The 22,610-nt window shown below is 49.1% G+C and overlaps 1 protein-coding gene across 6 annotated transcripts in view; it reads right to left on the bottom strand.

The window, feature by feature from the left end:
• Positions 1-22,610, bottom strand: part of DOCK1 (dedicator of cytokinesis 1) — a 561,485-nt gene that overhangs the window by 14,299 nt on the left and 524,576 nt on the right. For all 6 annotated transcript variants that reach the window (XM_063607571.1, XM_034931700.3, XM_034931698.3 and 3 more), the window contains 4 exons: positions 19,772-19,948; positions 19,041-19,124; positions 12,777-12,914; positions 4,725-4,870 (listed from right to left, as the gene is read on the bottom strand). In XM_063607571.1, coding sequence (XP_063463641.1) covers positions 4,725-4,870; positions 12,777-12,914; positions 19,041-19,124; positions 19,772-19,948 — 545 coding nt within the window. The remainder of the gene's footprint in view (positions 1-4,724; positions 4,871-12,776; positions 12,915-19,040; positions 19,125-19,771; positions 19,949-22,610) is intronic.

The following is a 22,610-nucleotide window of genomic DNA, read 5'->3' as shown; positions in this document are numbered from 1 at the left end:
GATCCATCTCTAAGACTGGAGTCTCATCCCTAGCAGCTCCTGCTGTGAGGAGGAGTCAGGAGAGATGGTTGAATGGATGAAGGCATGGGCCCGCCTGAAAAACCATATAGCATAACTCACGTGGAAGGCAGTGCTGTTACTAGGATCTTACATTTTCAAAATACAGCCTGCTCTTTGGAGCTCTGAGCCTCACAGCAACTTCCAAACCTGACTTCCTTGACCGCCTGGAGAAGCAATTGGCTTCTTCAAGGGGAGCATGATTTCAAGAGAAGATAATTTAGCCAGCCAGTCATATTTTCATCCTAGCTCTAGTTTCTCTTACATGTATTTCTGAATGGGACACTTGGAAGAAAGCCACTGTTCTCATTAAGAAGGCCATTGCAGGGCCGGGCATGGTGGCTCATGCCTATAATCCCAGCACTTGGGGAGGCTGAGGTGGGTGGATCATTTGAGCTCAGGAGTTCGAGACCAGCCTGGCCAACATGGCAAGATCCAGTCTCGATAAAACATACAAAAATTAGCTGGGCATGGTGGTGTGCACCTATAGTCCCAGCTACTCAGGAGGCTGAGGTGGCAGGATGGCTTGAGCCCGGGAGGCAGAAATTGCAGTGAGCCAAGATTGTGCCATTGCACAGCCTGGGTGACAGAGCCAGATCCTGTCTCAAAAAAAAAAAAAAAAAAGACAGTCATTGCAGCAATCTTGCTCCCCATTGATTTGATCACTGTTGATTATTTCCATGTTGCGTGTCCCATAATGGGGAGTAAGATGAACCAGGAAGGGAAGGATCATTTGCAAAACTGCGCTTAAATCTGCTGAAGATGCAGACTACCCAGAGCAAGGACCACTACCTATTCTTTGCTTCTCTCATCTAATATGGCTGTGCAGTAGGATCTGCTGCAGGTCACTATGTAAACAATAGTGGTATTGAATCTAAGCACTGATTATCAATAGCTGTTAACATCTCCATAAGAGAGAGAACAGGTTATGATATGCCTCTGAATGAAAGAACACACAAGTACCTACGAAGTCATCTTGTCCCTAAATCAAATCTGAATCTGATCAAATCGCTAGATTCAACCACCAATATGCAGGGAATATGGAGAATCGAGACGCGAATTAAACAATGCGATAGGGCACGCTATCAGCAGAGTCCTGATGGTGGGGACCATGACAGGATACGCAACCTAGGATTTCCCACAAATAAATTACAAGGGAGAAAAGGGGACTAAAAGAGACTTAAAGAGATAATATCAACCAAGTGCAAGGTACAAGGTGGGAACCTTATTTGGATTTTGCCTCAAACTAAAAAAAAAGACACGACAATGGGAAATTAACACTCATGTATTATTATAATATGGAATTCCTGTCCATATTTTTGGTGTGAAATAAACTATATTACTATAGTTTATATAATATAACCTAGTTATGGTTTTAAAAAAGAGTTTAAATTAGAAATTCATAGTGAAATAGCTATAGATAAAATATGGTATTTGAGCTTTGCTGGAAAATATGATTGATACAGATTGAAAAAAAAAGATTAGTTAAAAGCTGATAATTGTCAAGACTGCATGATGGGGCATGGGGGCCTCATTATACTGTTTGGCCCACTTTGTATATATCTGAAATTTTTCTTTTTTTCTGAAACAGAGTCTCACTCTGTTGTCCAGGCTGGAGTGCAGTGGTTCAATCATGGCTCACTACAGCCGCAACCTCTCCAGGTTCAGGTGATCCTCTCACCTCAGCCTCCCAGGTAGCTGAGACTACAGGCATGCACCACCACACCCAGCTAATTTTTATATTTTTTTGTAGAGATGGGGTTTTGTTATGTTGCCTAGGCTGGTCTTGAACTCCAGAGCTCAAGCAATCCACCTGCCTCAGCCTCCCAAAGTGCTGGGATTTTAGGCATGAGCCACTGTACTCAGCTTTGACATTTTTCTATACTAAAATGTTTAAAAAATTTAAACTGATTGATAAAATATACCAATATTGACTTAGATCATTAAGGCATTTTGGGACATCTGGACTTTTCGCACTGGATATACAATACATCCATATCCATTAGGTGAGAAATATTTTATCTATTATAAGCAACAACCAAACATTTCATGATTTTATTCTAGGTTTAGCAGAACTTGAGATAATGTAGGTAAGAAAAGGATTAGTAGATGCTGTTTAGCTCAGGGAGAAGACCCAGGTTGTGAAATCCTGATGCGTATACAAAGAACCCAGAGAAAGGCAGGTGGAGTTTTAAATTTTCATATTACGAGAAGCAACTGCCTACAGGATGAACTTTATTCTGCATGTAACCTGTGCCATTTGAGACCAAAGCCTCATTTTCTCCACATTAGTTAGCTAGCAAAGGGTGGTAACCCCAAGAATGAACATAAATCTGGACTGTAATAAAGATGCCTTCCAGTTAAAGGTTAAACAAATGCCTTCTGGGGAAGAGCCAGCAGCCCGAGCTCACATGTGCAATTCACCACTCTTCTACCTAAAACCTCTCCATCAATTTCCACCCTAACTCCTATGTTCCTAGAAATATAAAAACCTTTCCATAACCAGCCTGGGGATTTTCTCGGGGGGAAGTTGAATTAAATTTCTTTAGCAATCTTGCTGTGACAAGCACACATGATTTAAATACCTCTAAATTGAGAATTTCCATATGGACTTGGCCTTATAAATATCAGACGCTGATAAAAATTACTGTTAAGAAAAAATGTGGGGATAGTTTGCAATTATCCATTGGGCACATCAGTCGTTGGCAACAAAGGGCAATCCGAGTTGAGCCGTCCCTTGGGGCTCTCTGGAAGTTTGTGTCTGTGTGTTGAAGGGGCCAGATGCCTGTGGGTTTGATAGGGTGATGGATTGTAAACAAAATGGGATTGGACACACAAACAACTGTACAAATCGGCAGTAAAACAATTAGAGGTTCTTCTGTGTTGTTTAAATTGCATGCAACATTTTTTTCTTTTTATAGAAGAACAAACTTTACATGCTTGCCCCTCAAAAATACAAAAAAATACCAATGTTGCAGTTCTCTTTGCAATAACCTGAGCTAATGCCAGAGCCACAGTGTGTGCTCAATAAATGTTAACTATTGGGTACTCAAGAGCAAAAATGCATCTCCAAAGTGGCCTTGTAGAAAGAAGGTGGCCCATGAGTATTTAGAATAGTCAAAATCATAGTGATAGAAAGTGGACGTTGGCCAGGCGCGGTGGCTCACACCTGTAATCCCAGCACTTTGGGAGGCCGAGGCGGGCGGATCATGAGGTCAGGAGATCGAGACCATCCTGACTAATACGGTGAAACCCCGTCTCTACTAAATATACAAAGAATTGGCCAGGCATGGTGGCATGTGCCTGTAGGCCCAGCTACTTGGGAGGCTGAGGCAAAAGAATTGTTTGAACCTGGGAGGCGGAGGTTGCAGTGAGCCGAGATCGTGCCACTGCACTCAGCCTGGGCGACAGAGGGAGACTCTGTCTCAAAAAAAAAAAAAAAGAAAGTAGACATTGTCAGGGTGTCAGGGGTGGGGGGAAAGAATGCAAAGTTAGTGTTTAATCGATATGGGAGGTAAAGAGTGGGGAATTGTTGTTAAATGGGTACAGAGTTTCAGTTTGGCAAGATTAAAGAGTTCTGGAGGTGGATGGTGGTCATGGCTGCAGAGCGATGTGAACGTACTCAATGCCACCGAACTGTTCACTTACAAATGGTTATGATTGCTTGAGCTTGGGAAGTGGAGGCTGCAGTGAGCTGTGATCGCACCACTGCACTCCAGCCCGGGTGGCAGAGTGAGAGTCTGCCTCAAAAACAAAATTTTTTAAAAAGGATAATATGCCTTTTATTTTCCAGAGTTGTCCTAAAAAGTAGGGACAGATGGTCACTCTCAGAAGCATTCCCTTAAACACCATTTCCCTTTAAAAGGCAATAAACCTCAGCAGAAACAAAAATAAACAAAACATTTGCTCTCCAAAAAAATGAGGAAGGGAGGAAAAGAAAAAAAAAAAAAGAAGGCCCGGCCATCCATCATGAAAGCCTGACTCTGTGACAGTTGGCTTGGCAGAATGGTGTCACAGGGGGACAGTGGAGGTTGTGTCATGCTCAGACCACACCAGCTTCTGTCCGGGCACAACACCCTGGAGGTGAACAGGAGATGAAAAGTACAAAGCGCTTGGCCAGCCCGGACTGCACCTTGCTTCTTCCCAGGGGTGTCCAATCTTTTGGCTTCCCTGAGCCACATTAGAAGAAGAAGAAGTGTCTTGGGCCACACATGAAATACACTAACACTAACAATAGCTGATGAGCTATAAAAAAAAAAAAAAAAGAAATCTCAAAAACAATCTCATACTGTTTTAAGGGAGTTTATGGATTGGTGTTGGGCCACATTCAAAGCCATCCTGGGCTGCATGTGGCCCGTGGGCCGTGGGTGGACAAGCTTGTTCTAAGCCATGCTGAAGAGGACTGAACACTCACTGGAGGTTCTAAATTGGATGAAAACCTTACCCAAAGTGGTACCCAAAGAGAGGATGTTTTTCTCAACGACTCACGCGACCTCAAAGTAATATTGGGCACTACGGTCAGAAAGTCTCGGAGGGTCTCAGTTTCAAAGATAATTTTGATGAACACAAAATCCTCAGTTGTAAGAAAATCCAGGGCCCTGGGTGGCTCCTTCCAGATCCCCCAAGCCCTCCCTGCTCAGCTTAGCCCTGCTGTGAGCCTGACTCACCCATCGGAGCCTGGTCTGGAAGGGGTGCTGTCCGATGAGAGGGAAGAGACAGAGGCCACAGACAGAGGGCGGGATGAGGAAGGCATCGTGAAGGACCGCACCATGGACCGGGGGCGGCTGCCTCTTCTATCGTCCAGACTTGAGGGCTGAGAGCGAGAAAGAGAGAGAAGGAGACTTGTTTGATGCCTGTGCCTGCCATGGTCAGACTCCTGAGATAAAGTGGCCTTAGCTGTGTGGAATCGAGACCATCATCGTTCAGACTTCTGTAAACAGTACGTGTTCTTGTTCTGAGTGGAAGACAAAAACAATGATTATTTTCGAGTCTTTTAAAACCTAACCCAATACTGTGAAAGTATCGGAAGGAACCTTCTTAGCCTTTTAATACTCAGTGCAAGTTTTCTTCAAAGACCACAATGTGTCAACACATTCCAAAGCCACAGGAGAATGTGCTGACCAGAAAGTTTAATGTAGAGTAACACCTAGAGAGTGATTAAAGAGTCTTTCGATCTTTAGATGCATTTTGTATACCTCTGCAGGTTGATAGACTACACAGGCCATCAAAATGCATGAATCCATAATGACTGACCTCCTCCAGACAAAAATAAGATGCTCCTGCTGCTTAATGAAAAGTATGTTTCCTTTCTGCAAGTAACTGATGCCACAGAGTAGATGAAACCACTGCTGAAGTTGCTAAAGCTTCTCCCACTTGCTAGGTAGTGAACGAGTGATGCATTGTGCCAAAAAAAAAAAAAAAAAAGATCTCTAGATGGACTTTTCCATCTTCTTCTTGACATATTACTGAAGCAAGTGTCCTTGAAATACTGCATGTGTCAACATCTAATTAGCTAGAAAATTCCAGTGTACCTGCACCCCGAGCCAGATGTTGGCACATCTGGGACTGCAGCTGCTGCACAAGGACCTTCCTTTAACCTGAGGACGTGGAAACTAAATTCCTGTAGGGCACTTCCTCTCTGTGTGGCGTTGACTTCCCCACCCTGCAACCCCACCCCACCCATCTCATTCAGCCAATCAACTACGGAAGACCTGCTGTGGACCATGGTTCCAGCCCTCCGAGGCCAGAAGCGGTAGATTACAGGTAATATTAATATAACGCCACTTCCCCTTCTGAAAAGTGGGCCTTTTTCTTAAATATGTGATCCCAAATAAAACAGCATTTGATGTGTAAACTATCTCTTTAATAATAAAAACCTCAAAATTGTAAAAGGGCAGGAATTGGCCCACATTTTCTGTAAAGCAGTGGTCCCCAACCTTTTTGGCACCAGGAACCGGTTTCACGGAATACAATTTTTCCACAGACCAGCAGGGGATGGTTTCAGGATGAAACTGTTGCACCTCAGATCATCAGGCATTAGATTCTCATAAGGAGTGTGCAACCCAGATCCCTCACATGCACAGTTCACAATCGAGTTCATGCTCCCATGAGAATCTAATGTTGCCACTGATCTGATAGGAGGCAGAGCTCAGACAGTAATGCTCCCTCACCCGCTGCTCACCTCCAGCTGTGGGCCCAGTTCCTAACAGGCCACAGACTGGTACCAGTCCACTGCCTGAGGGCTGGGGCCCCCTGCTGCAAAGGACCAGGTAAGTATTTTAGGCTTGCAGGACATATGGTCTCTGTGGAAACTAGCACATGCTGCCACGACAGCACAAAAGCAGCCACGGATAATACAGAAATGAATGAGCATGGCCCGCCTGCCAACAAAACTTTATTTACACAACCAGGCCAGGGGCCACAGTTTGCTGACCACTGGCTCTGAGTGACGTGCAGCTGGGATTTGCCAGCAGAGAGGGGCTGGTCAGTCTTGGACCTGCACCAATGATGGTGCCAGGGGATAGCTTCATGGAGATGTTCATTGTAATTACTCTGCCTTTAGAAGAAACTAAAAGGGAAATGGTTGCTTGGGGATTATCCCCAACTGTGAAAACCTTACCCCATACATAATCTCAGAAGGTGACCTCAGATCTTGATTGAGATGTGTGAGTATGGATTTCAAGGAATAAAGGAAGGGGGTTGGCAGGAAGATGACTCCCGTCAAGGAGGGACAGAGGGCACTCCCTGGGTGCGACCATGGGTTTATTGGGCAGTCTGCCGCATAATTCCTTCTTGATTGAGCCTCTAGAAATCAAGACATCAGGGCTTTGCTTTTGTTTCATCTGATGCAATTAGGGTCTCACCCAGTCCTGGGAGGTGGGACTCCACGGCCAGACACTGTGACTGAAAGCAGGGCTGGTGGGTAGGAGTTGGGAACATTGGAACTAGGCTGGAATTGTGGCCCTGGCACTGACGGTGTGACCCTCCATAAAACCCCGAGCCACTCGGAGCCCCAGCTTCCTCCTGAGCACACAGGGAGCAGTCCTCCCTGCCCAGAGGGCCAGCATTAGAACTAAATGAAATGATGCCGGGGAAGCCCACAGGGCTCGCTACCCTGATGGCTGCTGCTGTCTTCACCGCCTGAGCAAACACTCATTCCAGTTCTCTGACCAGGAGCGACCCTCTGGCCCTGCCTAATGACCCTGAGTTTTACGTTGCTGTCTCCCGGCTGAGCTGTAACGTCCCACCCTGAGCCAGCCACAGGTGTTTACTGCCCAGAGTCTTGGATGGGAATGGGCTGGGTTGAAGGGGTTGGCTGAACTTAATCACAGGGACCAGTGCTGTACAAGGAAGGGTGAGAAGCAGGCACACTTCATCGTGATCTGGAATGTCCCTTTCCAGAAGCTATACAAATGCCAGCTACAGCCTGGAAATCCACAGAGGGTGACACATTTTCCTTTGGAGAGAGCAGGTGGGGGAGGAGGGGCTGGGGGGTGGGGCAGAAGATGGGCAGACCCAGCAGGGAGGGTGCGAGTGTGGTTAGAACCTTGGCCGGCCCTCACAGGCCACAAGACACAACTGCACCATAAGCTCTGCATCTGAAACAGAACCCTGGTCCCTGGCTGTTCTTGTAGGCCATGCCACACTGCTTCTCCTCCCCATGGAACTCCAGCACAAGGAATAGGTGAAGCTAAATGTTCCTGCTGAGGCAGGGGCTATCAGCTCCACCTCCCAGTCAACACCCCTCCCAGCAGCCTCTGAGGAACCCCAGGGTCTCATGGATCCCAGTTAAGAGAACTACTGGGATGGGTCCCCCCGGCAGCTGTGGAGGGAGGGCGAGAGAGGAGAAATCCTGGAAGCTGGGGGCCAGGTCAGGGGCCAACTGTGATGGCAAAGATGGTGGGGTGAACCCCAGCACCACCAGGGGATACCACGGCTAGAACTAACTTGAGGGAGGAAGGGTGACTCCTGGTTCTCTCCCGGGTCTGGGTGGCCAGCGGGTGTTGTGACAGTAGGTGGGGAGGGGAGAGGGGGACGATGGCATGTTGGGGTTATGGCTCTCCATGGTGTTTGGAGTGATGAGGTGGATGGGAGTCGAGAGAATGCAGAACCAGGATCAATTTCCCTGCTCCTAATCGGACTTGAAGAGGTAGATGAAGATTGGGTGAGAAACCTAAAGCTCTTTTTCACAAGCCTGAAGGCAACACACATGCCTCCTGCACGCTGTGGGCCGGTGAGGGCATGGGGGCCAATGCCGAACGTGGCGCTGTGGGCCGGTGAGGGCACGGGGGCCAATGCCGAACGTGGCGCTGTGGGCCGGTGAGGGCACGGGGGCCAATGCCGAACGTGGCGCTGTGGGCCGGTGAGGGCACGGGGGCCAATGCCGAACGTGGCAGGTGCTCACGGGCTCATCCCTGGGGCCCTGCACACCTCGCTCCCTAAAGGTCAGCAGAAGCTGGGCTGCAGAGCTCCCATCCAGGGAATGGCAGCTCCTTGGAGCCCCAGGACTGGGAAGATGAAAGCCAAGGCAGAGTGGCAGAGGGGCCTGGGTATCGAGAAGTCAGAGGGCATCCACATCTTCTCTTTCTATGGCTTAAGCTGGCTCAGAAACATTGACACAATGGTTTATGTCCTTTCTATGGGTTTATTTTTAAATTTTAAAATCCATCTTTTTTGCAAACAGGGTGATATTAGATTGCTTTTCAAAGTGCTCTGAGATGATTGCAAGTTTCCAAAGTAGGTAAGACAGGAAAGGCACATCCCAGACTGCGTTTTATTGCCACATTTCTCAGGGAAGGACAGGGGGACCTGCCAGTCCCCTTGACTGCTCAAAGGATGCTTGCAGAGCCTGCTGTTGGGGTCGAAGGATGGAGCAGGACTCTGCAAGGTGGGTCCGGGGAACAAAGTATTCCAGGGTGGAAAATGCAACCTTCATTCTGTAAAAGCCTCCCACCCCCTAGACGGGGTGCCCCAGCTGGCGCTACAGAGAAGGGTGGGGAGGTTGATGGAGATGGTGCTGCCTCACGATGTGCTGGAAATAAGCTCCAGCCAAGGACACACGGCACCCCAATCCACACAGCACCCCAATCCACACGGCATCCCAATCCACACGGCACCCCAATCCACATGACACCACAATCCACACGGTACCCCAATCCACACGGCACCCCAATCCACACGGCACCCCAATCCACATGACACCACAATCCACACGGCACAATCCACATGGCACCCCAATCCACACAACACCACAATCCACATGGCACAATCAACATGGCACCCCAATTCACACGGCACCCCAATCCACACGGCACCCCAATCCACATGGTACCCCAATCCACACAGCACCCCAATCCACACAGTACCCCAATCCACATGGCACAATCCACACGGTACCCCAATCCACATGACACCCCAATCCACACGGCACAATCCACATGGTACCCCAATCCACACGGCACCCCAATCCACATGACACAGTCCACACAGCACCACAGTCCACACGGTACCCCAATCCACACAGCACCCCAATCCACAGGACACCACAATCCACATGACACAGTCCACACAGCACCACAATCCACACGGTACCCCAATCCACACGGCACCCCAATCCACACGGCACCCCAATCCACACGACACCACAATCCACACGGCACAATCCACATGGCACCCCAATCCACACACCACCACAATCCACATGGCACCCCAATCCACACAACACCACAATCCACATGGCACAATCGACATGGCACCCCAATCCACACGACACCCCAATCCACATGGCACCCCAATCCACAAGGCACTCCAATTCACACGGCACCCCAATTCACAAGGCACCCCAATCCACACAGCACCCCAATCCACAGGACACCACAATCCACATGACACAGTCCACACAGCACCACAATCCACATGGTACCCCAATCCACACGGCACCCCAATCCACATGACACAGTCCACACAGCACCACAGTCCACATGGTACCCCAATCCACACAGCACCCCAATCCACAGGACACCACAATCCACATGACACAGTCCACACAGCACCACAATCCACACGGTACCCCAATCCACACGGCACCCCAATCCACACGACACCACAATCCACACGGCACAATCCACATGGCATCCCAATCCACACACCACCACAATCCACATGGCACCCCAATCCACACAACACCACAATCCACATGGCACAATCGACATGGCACCCCAATCCACATGACACCCCAATCCACATGACACCCCCAATTCACACGGCACCCCAATCCACAAGGCACTCCAATTCACACGGCACCCCAATTCACACGGCACCCCAATCCACACAGCACACCAATCCACAGCACCCTACCTTCCTGCCCTTGCTTTCTCCACCTGTGCCCAAAGCAAGCATACTCAGAACTCATGAATGTGGCAGAGAAGGGGATACGCAGGATGTCTGGTGAGCCAGACAGCTTTCTGTGATTTTGAAATATACATTAAATGACTGAGAAAAGAGGAAGCTTTTCACTTAGGAAGAAAATGTCAAGATTTCACAAGTGTTTGTTTCTTAGAATGAATTAATACAGGCATCAACTTTGAAAGAGATGTGATGTGACGCACTCCGAAACGCTTCTTGCCACTCAGCTCTGATTGTAATGAGTTGCAGGCTCTGAAGCTATCAAGCGCTACTCTAGCATTCTGACTTGCACAAAGGATCCTCCAGCCCAGCCTTGAAGGACAGCGCCCTGATTTCCAAGCCTGTTCACCTGCAGCAGCTCCCGCTGGGCTGGCAGTTCCAGACTCCCACCTGCTGAGTTTTCAACCTCAGAGCAGCAGTTGTGTTATGTTGGATTTGTTGGGTTCAAGCCCTGCTGGGCCTAGGACCCTCTCATCTGATGGACACCAGGTCCTAGGCTTGGAGGCACCAAGGTTCGGTCGTGCCCGGCAGAGGCGGGGAGACTGGGAGAGCATGCAGTGTGATCATAACCAAATTACCTTCTCTCAGGGGTTGCCCAGGTCTCATATGCATTTCCTACCATGTGGGAAAGAGGCGGAGAAGCTCTGTGGTGCCAAATGTTAGCCCCTGGAGTAGGGGCTAAAAGCACAGACCCTGGAGGTACATGGATAGGGCTTGAACCATGGGTCTGCCACGTGCTAGGGTGTGACCTACTTACCTTCCCATGTCCCCGTTTCCTTGACTGTAAAATGCAGATGACTGCAGTGCCTGCTTCACAGAATGTGAGGCAGATTAAGCAACTGAGTATCTATACAGCAGTTAGGAAGGTCCCTGGCACGTGGGGAGCACTAAATTAGTGTTTGCTTATTGAGATCAATGTGTGAAAGAAAATAGGGCTCAACAGAGAATAGCTGAGAACTTCAGGGACTGGTGGACAGGCGGCCCTGGGCCCAGAAAAAAACCAAAATAGCACACCCCACTCGACACCTGGTCTTCAAGGAGCAGAGGAGAGTGCCGTATGTTACCTGGGAGAAGCAGCGCGACTTCCCACAGCTCGCCTTCCTTTTGCCGGGGAGTTGAAGCCCTGTGCACACCCCCTCAGTGCGGGCAGGCATGGAATTCCAGTAGACAGAAGAGAGCTCCCTGCTTCTCTGTGCCACATTGCCCCTCATCCCTGAACAATGGGGAGTGGGGACCCTTTGCTGTGTCTGGTGTCTCCACAGTTCCCGAGCAGGCAGGGTAGGCTCAGCAAAGCTCCCAGAGACTGAGTAAAGATGGGAGCACCACTCTGAGCTGCAAAGCAGGGCAGCACTGTGACTCACGGCGCCTGGCTTTGCTCCCACATCTGCTAAGGCATGGCTCCTGGGGACAGTCTCAAGTGGGCTGTAAGATTTGAACGGCAAGGTTTTTGCATCATTAAAACTCAAGCTGCTCTCCACCCTGCTCCTGATGCCAGCCTCTGCTCAGAAACCTTCCATAAACTCGTTGCAAAAGCTCAGTTCTACCCTTCATCCCGAGCAGAGCCTCCTGCCCCAGCCTAGCATCCCTTGTTCTTGGAGGTTGGCTGCCTTTCCATCTCCGCTCTGAATTTTCTCTTCTGCCCAAAGCATGCCTGTGTCTGCACTGGCCCCTGGCCTGCCATTCAAACTCCTGCCTCTCAGCCTCTGTTGAGGGAGTCCTTTCCCCAGGCAGTGTCTTCTTGATCTCCTCCCCTGACCACATCTGGCTTATCGTCCTTGGTCTAGATCAATTACCCCTTCCTACAATAGGTAAATCTTCACTAATAATTTCACACTCCAGATGTTGGTCACTTCTCCCTTGATGGCCATGATCCTCTGATGTCAACCTTGGGCTGGGCCACCTCTGCCATGGGCCGTCGTGAGTGCTGTTGCCCTGTGGATGACCGAACCCTTTGTGTGTATTGTATGACTGTAGGTGTGCACTGTCAACCAGCTGAGTTGCCTGGGTGCTGTGAGATTTCTCCATTGCTCTGCAACAATAAGGTTGGACTGTGTTCACAGCAGGTGAGGGGGCATTTGGCAATCAAGGAAATTCATGAATGTTTATTCGCCCTGGCATTTCCAGTTATTGAAAGGAGGTTGCTGAGTTGCCGGTAGACAAGACTGCCCAAGGGGGCTGAGCTCCCTCACATCCCACTTCCTAAGCAGGCACCATGTGTACATGTGAGTTCCTCTGCTCTGGAAGCTTGTCCCAGTTCAACAGTGGGATGCCCAGACACCCACTCTTCTGCAACACTACGCATACTACCCTCTTACCATGATTCGGACGCCGTACTCTTTCTCCACCTTTTCCTTCAGCTGTTTGAAACAGGCCTCCATCCTCTCGTGGAATGGCCTCAGCGCCTCCGTGACTTTGTCTCCATGGATTCTGATCCCTTCGGCCAGAAAAGGAATCTGGAAAACACAGAGGTTGACATTCCTTATTTCTTGGATAATGGTCTAGGAAGAGCAATGCACACTTGGGGAAAGGGGAACTGGCAAAATGATCTGCTTTGGTTTCCAAATCAAACCAGCTGATTCAATTTACCAGAAGGCATATTACCATCAAAGACCAAAATGTTTACATGAAAACCATTTGTGTTCTGAATTGACTATGTCCAGTGTGGTGCGCCCGACACCACGGCTACTCAGTTAATTTCCCAGAATAGACTTATCTGTGCTTTTCACTTGAGTTTGGGAAGAGCTACACCTTGAATTTGTTTAGATGTAACTTGTTCTATTAGCAAAGGGTCATGTCAGAGTGTGAACATTTTTTAGCTAAGAATATTGCCTTTACGAGAACCCTATTCCAAAAGGTAATTACATGTGATCTATAGTCCTGAAAAATCTTCCTTTTTTGGAAGGGAAAACCAAATTTATTCTTCTTTAAAACTAAAAATAATCGCTTCTCTGCCGACACTGCTGTCACAAAATATCCATGCCAACACTTCACTTCCGAGAGTGGAGATGAAGCTGACCTTTAAAAACGTTCTAAGAGAGACATTTTCATTCTCCCAGCTGCAGAGACCCACCAGAGTTGCTGCTGTTGTGGGGTGGGAGAAGGAAAAGTCTCCCTTTCTGTCCCTGGTCTCTGCTTCCCCCCAGGGCTTGGACTCAGTTAGACATTCTTCCATGTAATCAAGCTAAGAGGCTTCCTCTCAATAATTTATAATTAAATCAAAATACTGATTAAAAACAGATTTTCCTAATAGGACAGAACACCAATCTAAATGAGCAGATTTATTAGTATGAACGATAATAAGTACACAATTGAATTTCATGTGAGCAAATTCAAGAAATCTTATCAAGATGAATCAACGCATCAAATGTATTTGGTTACCATTTATAGCACGCAGCTGTTGCCTCTCTTGGTGCTCCAGGAAAGGAGGGAGTAGCAGCGCTCTCCTCGCTCATAGCCCTCCTAGCCTGCTTGGAGGCTGCACCGACACAAAAGTTTGTTTTGCTGACAGTTGGCCCCAAACCCTAGGCACACGTCAGGCCTTTCTGGCCAGTTATCACCGAAAAGGACAGCATACAGAGAGATTTCAAAATACTTGGGATGTTTTAATATTCCCTATGAATTACTCGTGCAGATGGCAGCTTCCCCGGGGCTAGCTGCGGTTTACTCAGGGCCAGCAGTAGAAAATGCTCACTGTCAGCCTTCTGCCTCCTGAGTCCCGCCTTGGGGGATGACGCAGACAGACCGGGACAACTTTTGGCGGGATGTCGAATGTGTTGTGTCTCTCTCTGGATGCAAAGGCAGGGAGGTGTGGAGGTGCTGTTGCAAGGTGAAAGCACAGCCACCCTAGATACTAAAAGCATTTCTGATTTAGGGTGGGCCTTTCTCAAACTACAAAATGTAATCTAGTTCCTGAGTTTTGCTGTTGTTGGTGTTGACGGTGGTGTGATAAAACTCTTAATGGTCAGATTCTTTCTGTCAAAGAAGGTACTTGCCAGATGAGAGTTAAGACCATTTGGTTTAGGACGCTCCTGCTGCTCGAACTGCAATCTGATAGGTGAAATTTACCAGGTGTGAGAATTCACCACTCTCAGCAGTTCCTGACATTGATGGGAAATAACCTTCTGATGGGACAGGAACTGGTTCCCTGTTACATGTCTACTTGGGGCTGAACTGCAGGTGTGATCCTAGATGAAAGAAGATAAGAGGATGCCCTGAGTAAACATATTCCAACGCACAAAGCACTTGACATAGACCGAGGGTCTGAAATGGTCTCTGGAGACCCTGTAGTTCAGTGGGTTCCACTCTGGCTAAGCATCAGAATCTCAGGTGGATTCCTGAACCCCACCTCCAGAGCCCTGATTTGCTGTAGGCAGATCCCAGGAATCTGCATTCCTAAAGAGTTTCTCAGAGCCCAGAGATGGGAGAGGACTTTCCCTAAGTCACACCTCTAATGAATCAAAGCGAGCCTGCAGCCTGCTCTACAAAGACGCCCTCCTGATGGGCCGTATTTGAAGTTTGCTCCTGTCTGTCCCCTGCACAGATTCATGCCCTGAAAGCAGCACAGAACATTTGGAAGCCTTGCTTAATGCTCCAGGAGCACCACCCCTGGACACAACAGTCATGCTCGTCATCAGCTGGGGATGATGGCTGAGTTCAGCCTTTCATCTTTGTACATTTCAAAAGAGAAATATGTATACATCACAGTAGTTTAATATGAGACTGTATGGATTTATCTCTGGATACTCGGCAGGGATGCTCCACAATGACAGCTGTGTATGGAGAAAGATGGAATTGTGCCTTTGAGAAAGTGACTCATGACCTGGTGCCAGCCGCAAACCTACAAGAGGCACCACACGGTGTGCACCCTGACTGCCACCTCCCACCCAGCGAGGAGCAGGTCAGCCCATCCTCTGTTTCTGAGGCAGCAAGCAGGGCTGAGGAGGAGCTGCCTGGGACTTATTAACCAATCTTCACAAACCATTTTATGCATCGGAGCTGAGCTTATTATATATCGGTGATGAAAACTCTGCACATGAGTCCTGGGGCTCCCAGGAGAAAAACCTCACTCTGCCCTGACAGTTTCAGGAAAAAACCAAACCAAATGAACTAATAAACAAAAAGAGAATAAAGCATTCTGATAAATTCAAACTTCTTATTTTTAATGAACATAGGACTCAGTTGCCAATACCAAGATACGGGTTTTCCAAACATTTGCAAATGAAAGCAAAATCACAGGTAATGTTTGGAATATGCATTTTTCATCACTCTTTGATTTAATGAAGTTACTAGAAAACTGATTCTTTCTTTTAACTTTCCTGTGACCTGCTTTAAAATTCATCCTTTAATATAGTTATTAGGAATGATGACATAGTGCTGACATAAAGCCGCTCTCTGGGGAACAAATTATTTTCCTCTGTAGGACTTGAAACTCTTAAAATCCAATTTGCTGTAAAAGCTTATAGGAAAAAAAAAAATCAATAGAACTTTTGCAGACCAAACTAGTTTTTGTATAGCAATAGTTTTATAGCCTGCAGAGGAATTTTGAATTTCATACCCTTTAGTAAAAAATCTACAACATCTAAAATGGAATCATTCACAATTTTAAACTCTCTCCCACTTTTTTAGTTACAGAGGGAGACTGTCTACATGAGGCTTACAATCCATGCAAAGAAGCCACAGTTGGCCAACAATGTCCCTTTCAGTCAAACTCTGAGGACGTTCAAAACCATAACTCCAAAGCAAACAGATTTCAAATGCAGATTTGTGACAAAGTCTGATTTCTTCCCTTTTAATATAATTTTTGTTTATATATACATATAAATAAAACTTCTCACTCATTAAAATGGCTATTACTTAAAAGATAAACAGGCCAGGCGCGGTGGCTCACACCTGTAATCCCAGCACTTTGGGAGGCTGAGGTGGGCGGATCACGAGGTCAAGAAATCGAGACCATCCTGGCCAACATGGTGAAACCCCATCTCTACCAAAAATACAAAAATCAGCCAGGTGTGGTGGCACACACCTGTAGTCCCAGCTACTCGGGAGGCCGAGGCAGGAGAATCGCTTGAACCCGGGAGGTGGAGGTTGCAGTGAGCCAAGATCATGCCACTGCACTCCAGGCTGGTGACAGAGCGAGACTCTACCTCAAAAAAAAAAAAAAAGACAAACAAAATAACAAGTCTTGTTGGGGGTGCAGAGAAGTTGGAATCACGCATTACTGCTGGTGGTAATGTCAAATGGTGCTGCGACCGTAGAAGAGTTTGGCAGTTTCGCAGAAAAGTAAACGCAGAATACCACATGAGCCAGCAATTCTAAATTTGGGTGTATACCCCAAACTATGGGAGTGTTGAAAGCAGGGACTTGAGCACGTATTTGTACACCCACGTTCACAGCAGCATTGTTCACACCAGCCAAAAGGTAGAAACAACCCACATGTTGTTCCTCGACAGATCCGTGGAGAAACACATTGCGGTCTAGCCCTATAATGGAGTATTACTCAGCCTTAAAAAGGAATGAAGTTCTGACACACGCTACAACATGGATGAATCTGGAAGACATTCTGCTAAGAGAAACAAGCCAGACACAGAAGGACAAGTATTACATGATTCCACTCATATAAGGTATCTAGAGTAGGCAAATTCATAGAGACACAAAGTAGAATGGTGGTGACCAGGAGGTGGGTGGAGGGAGGAATGGGGAAGTCGTTCAATGGGTAGAGAGTTGGAGCTTTGCAAGATGACAAGGCTCTGGAGATGGATGGTGGCGGTGCTGGTTGTACAACAATGTGAATGTACTTACTGCCTCTGAACTGGACACTTAAAAATGTTTAAGATGGGAAATTTTATGTTATGTATATTTTATCACAATTATTTATAATATATACATAATGTATATTACGTTTATATAATAATATAAGCACTTAGAATTATAAAAATCCAACCCATCCTATATATCTAAACACAAATTTAAGAGGACTCGTACCTTGGCTCACAACCAAGGCTCAGCCTTGCTCCACTCTAAGACGTCTCATTGGCCAATGTGCTGACGACAGAGAGGCCACTAAGAAGAGGCCCTGCTGGGATGTCAGAATAAAAATGCTCACAGTGGCCTGGTGCAGTGGCTCATGCCTGTAATCCCAGCACTTAGGCCCAGGTGGGCAGATCACCTGAGGTCAGGAGTTCAAGACCAGCCTTGCCAACATGGCAAAACCCCATCTCCACTACAAGTACAAAAAAATTAGCCGGGCATGGTGGTGCACACCTGCAGTCCCAGCTACTCGGAAGGCTAAGGCAGGAGAATCACTTGAACCCCGGAGGAGGAGGCTGCAGTAAGCTGAGGTCACGCTACTGCACTCCAGTCTGGGCAACAGAGCGAGACTTCATCTCCAAAACAAACAAACAAACAAACAAACAAACAAACAAACAAACAAACTGCTCACAGTGATGTCTCATAAGAGGAACAGCCTTGCCCTGTTCTCTTTTTTGTTTTTTAGACAGAGTTTTGCTCTTGTTACCCAGGCTGGAGTGCAGTGGCGTGATCTCAGCTCACTGCAACCTCCGCCTCCCGGGTTCAAGCGATTCTCCTGCCTCAGCCTCCCGAGTACCTGGGATTATAGGTGTGCACCACCACGCCCAGCTAATTTTGTATCTTGCCCTGTTCTGGACTGGGTGCAGATCAACTGCACAGCATCTCTGGGCCTTGACTGGGAGCCTGGGACCCCAGCTTAGCAAAGTGGCCTGGGCTACGACACCCGGTCCAAACCCATGCAGGCCTTTGCCCCCACCTCCCTCAACTCTCTTTACACAGTGTGGCAAGATCTCGGGGACAGCACCCTCCTTGCCTCCCACATGTGAAAAGGAAGCCTAAAGAGGCAGTGGCCTAAAGCAGCAGAGCAGGCAGGTGCTGGCCAAGCTCTTGTGAGGACTGGCTCTTGACCCCTACACTTCCAGGCTCAGGAAGGCTCTGAGAAGCACAGACGCATCCGCCCGGTTCTGACACTTAAACCCAAGGCACCCAGGGTCTGCCCTTTCAAGATGCTGGCCCTCTGGGAAAGGCTCCCGAGGCCCCAGGAGCATGAGTAGAACAGTGAAATAACTTGCACAACTTCAGCTGGGAAAACACAGATGAGGACGCACACCGCCGCCAGAGGTGCACGGAGAACAGGGAGAGGGTGCACTGCAGCTTCTGACCTACATGCGTTTCACAGGGACTGCACTGGCCCGAGCGCCTTTCCTGGCACAGGCTAGAGCTCCAGGCTTCATGGCTCTGAGCTCACCTCAATGTTCTATCAATACAGACAGAGAAAAAGTTTTCCAGCAGCCGGCAGAATTGACCAACGGGAGGAAAGAGACCTTGTTCATTTGCAAGAGATAATTTTCTGGGTGTTCAAATTCCTGACTGCAGCCCAGGAGCTGAGTTGATCACGACAGCAGTGGGTGGGTTCACCCAGGGACAATCACAGCCACGTGCATCAGGACTGCAGCCCAGGGACCTCCATGCTGGCTGGTGTGTGTGCTGAGCCTAGACCCTCCTAGCTTTCCTTCCCTCCAGCCATGCAGGGCTCTCGCTGGACACTTTACCTGCCAAGCGATCAGGTCCTTGAGCTTCTCGATCTTTTCATGGGCCTCAGGGTGCTCCTGCAGGTACCGGTCTGTAAAGAAGGCCTGGTGGAGACAAGGAGAGTCGCTCAGTGCACCTGCTCAGCAAACACAGGTTTTTGCACACTTACTGTGTGCCAGGCCCTGAGAATAGAGCTTGCCAGTTACAGTATCAGGAAAACAGCCTCAGGCGTAAGTAAGTGCACAGGCGTGGCCTTCTTCCAAAAGAACTGCATTTACAAACACAGGCAGGGGTGATCTAGGATACACCCTATGTCCTTCAACTTCTGCCCATTCCTACAGAGCTAGGATCCAGGGAGACCAGCTGGTCAGGCCCCCTCCACCATCAAAGCGCTACCTCCCTAGTCCTGATATTCTGGTGTTTTTGTCTAACTTTATCTTTTGGCCTTTAAGATCCCAGACCTTGTAAAAGCCACTGGAGGCCTGGGTGCAGATAAGCCCAGCCTGGGTGGGTCAGTGGGGGCTTCCTGGCTGTCTGGGGATGCCCAGGGGAGCCTGGCCGGGACTCAGGCCTTGACTTTGCTGCAGGCTTCAGCGGCCGCCACTGGCTGCTGCTGCCTGGCCTTGGCTGGGCCACTGCTGAGATTGCTCAATGAGACCAGGGGCGTTTCTGGGCTTTGGGGACTCTTGGGAATTTTCAGTCTGTCCCAGGGCAGGACTGCTTGCCCAGGGCAAGCTGGTGGGTCCCGTGCCTTTTCGTAGTTTGTGAAGCCCCCCATGACAGCTGGGTCCACAATGCCGTTCAGGAGCATGGAGAGCGGGTTGATGGGCAGGCTGGGGTCATCCAGGTGCTGCTGCACCATGCTGTTGATCTTGTCGTTCGTCAGCTGCATGGTCTCGATGGCATTCTCCAGGGGGCTGATTTCCACCTGCAAAGAGAGAGGAGAGCCCGATGTCAGCCCCACAGCTGCCTCCACTCCTGGGGTCTCACCAGAGGAGCCACGTGCTCTGGGGCAGGCTTCCTGCTCCTCCATGGACCTTTCTTCCAAACAGAATTTTTGGGCGGCTGGGCATTTTATTATTATTGTTTGTTCCCAGAGATGAAAATTCCAAAGGAACAAAGCGAAGCTGCTGCTCAGCTCTGGGGGCGGGGGCTGTGTGTGTGCATGTGGCTATGCACATATGTGGTCATCCCAGGAAAACACGCAGCCTTGAGTGCTTGAATACACCTGCTTCAGAACAGACACTTCCAATCCTGTTCTTGTTCTCTGCTTGTTGTGCTGAGGGAGAAGATGTTCGGGAATTTTGAGGAATCTAGGCCCGGGCAGCCTGCACTACCTGTCCGGTTAGGGAGGGCAAAGGAGGTCAAGGCAGGGCCCCGCCATGGCACCACACACCATCATGTGAAGGAAGAATGATGGGCAGGCGTGGTGGCTCCTGCCTGCAATCCTAGCACTTTGGGAGGGTGAGGTGGGCGGATCACCTGAGGTCAGGAGTTCAAGACCAGCCTGGCCAACATAGCAAAACCTTGTCTCTACTAAAAACACAAAAATTAGCCAGGTGTGGTGGTGCATGCCTGTAATCCCAGCTACTCGGGAGGCTAAGGCAGGAGAATTACTTGAACCCAGGAGGCAGGGGTTGCAGTGAGCCGAGATTGCACCACTGTACTCAGGTTGGGCAACAGAGTGAGACTCCAAAAAACAAACAAACAACAACAAAGAGAGCTCATGGCCCCTGGGGATGGGAGGAAAAGGCTGCTTGAAGCACTCCAGGCCACCCTCACAGGCTTCATTTGCACACTTGCCATAGTTAACGACACCTTCAGTGCAGGAGATAGGGGACTGACCACTGTCCTCCTGGCTCCGGTGCGTGTCTCTCAGGGACCTCCACCCTCTTTCTCTGAGGGCCCCACAGGGCCTGGCCTGGCCGAGTCCCAGCCCAGTGCCCTCCAGCTCAGCCCTAAGGTGCCAGGGCAACGTGACTGGGTCTAAGGCAGGGACCACAGCTGCCCTGAGGTCTTGCTCGAGCAGACCAAACCTCCTCCTCACACTGGGCCACGGGGACCATGTCCCAGGGTGACCTCAGCAATAACTTTGCTCCTTCCAAAGGAGGTGTGATGGGCCCCCACCCGTGCCCAAGAGCCCTTGGTATCTTCATGTCCAGCTTTCTTCCTGCTACAGCCTCTAGGGGACTGCCTGGGAGCTGGGGGTGGGGCAGGGCAGAGATGAACAGAGAATGGGCGATTCTGTCCGTCAGCAACCCTAGACTGGCACTCCTAGGTGGCTGTGGACATAACAGAGGCTGTCTGCCCACCGATGTCACTGTCCTTGCACTGATGGACAGCCTCGGGGAGATTGTGATGCACTGGGTGTGGCCAGCCACGTGCATGCTGCTGAGAGGGCCCCTTGTCCGGTGTCCTGGACAGCAGGCATAGCCATGCTGTCCTGACCCCACAACTTACTTTGCCAGGCCCTACGACATTTCATCCCGGGCACATAGCTTCAACAAATGCACACTCCAGGGCAGTATTCCACCTGGACTGACTGTTACCTCCCTGTTACTAATCTCATTTGCACTAAGAAAGAATCCTTTCCTATTTTTATTGAAGAAGGTTAGCTGCTGCTCCCACAGATATCCCACGGGGGTTGGTCCCAGGTGGCACGAGGAGGGCATCAGGGTTTGGTAGCAGGACGTGAGTCCTGCCATTCTGGGATTATTTGCCTTCCTGCCCTCTTAGTCTGTTCAAAATGGTCAACGCAGCCCGAGGAGAAGCTGCATCCTCACGAAAGGTCAGGGCTCCCCTCTCCACCTCCCTAAGCTCCTGCATCCGGCAGCTGTTGGCTGGCAGGCCCCAATTACAAAGGGCTCATGGGCAGAGGGTGATGAAGAGGATCACGGCCTGTTTAGGTGGAGGGCCTGCTCTTCTGTTGTCTCTCACACGTACAATGCCTCACTAGCTACAAAGGGACCCAGCAAAGGGAGTGCATTTTTACCACCTGACACGTAACTCCCACAGCCTTCTATCTGTCAGGCACTGCCTGGCTGCTAGGGGCACAGAAAGGGAACTCCAGAGCAGAAAGTGACCCCAGGAGGGGTAGGCGAAGAGCCCTGGGTGCTTCGAGTATAAAGAAGTGGCTCTGACTGCGGGCAACGTCTCAGACAGTGGCCCATAGCTGCCCGTAGCTCATGCTGGTGTGGGCAAAGGAGAAGGCTCGGCGCTGGACACGCAGCTGGGCAGAAAGATGCCGGCCCCTAGAGACAAATAATCAGGTGTTTCGGGGGGACTCATTGAAAACTAAATGGCAAGTGCCACCCCCTCAGTGAGTTCTTGCCAGGTGAAAACAAAAGGCACTGAGACACATGAACAAAAACGTACAGATTTCAATCAGATGTTTTTATATTGCCAGTTGCCTTGGCCCTGACATTTCAATACTGTCAATAAATCTGCTGCCCAACTCTGGTTCATGTAAATGAAACTGTCCAATAACTCACTGCAAATGTGAGTTTCATGTAAATGAAACTGTCCCATCGCAAAGCAAAGTTTAGCTTTGCTGAGAGCTGGAAATCGTTATTTCTTAAAAAAAGCGTCAG

The sequence above is a fragment of the Pan paniscus genome, chromosome 8, assembly GCF_029289425.2.
Source record: "Pan paniscus chromosome 8, NHGRI_mPanPan1-v2.0_pri, whole genome shotgun sequence".
In the NCBI taxonomy this organism is placed as follows: domain Eukaryota; kingdom Metazoa; phylum Chordata; class Mammalia; order Primates; family Hominidae; genus Pan; species Pan paniscus.
The sequence above is the reverse complement of the archived record's forward strand: the minus strand, read 5'-3'. Positions and strand labels throughout refer to the sequence as shown.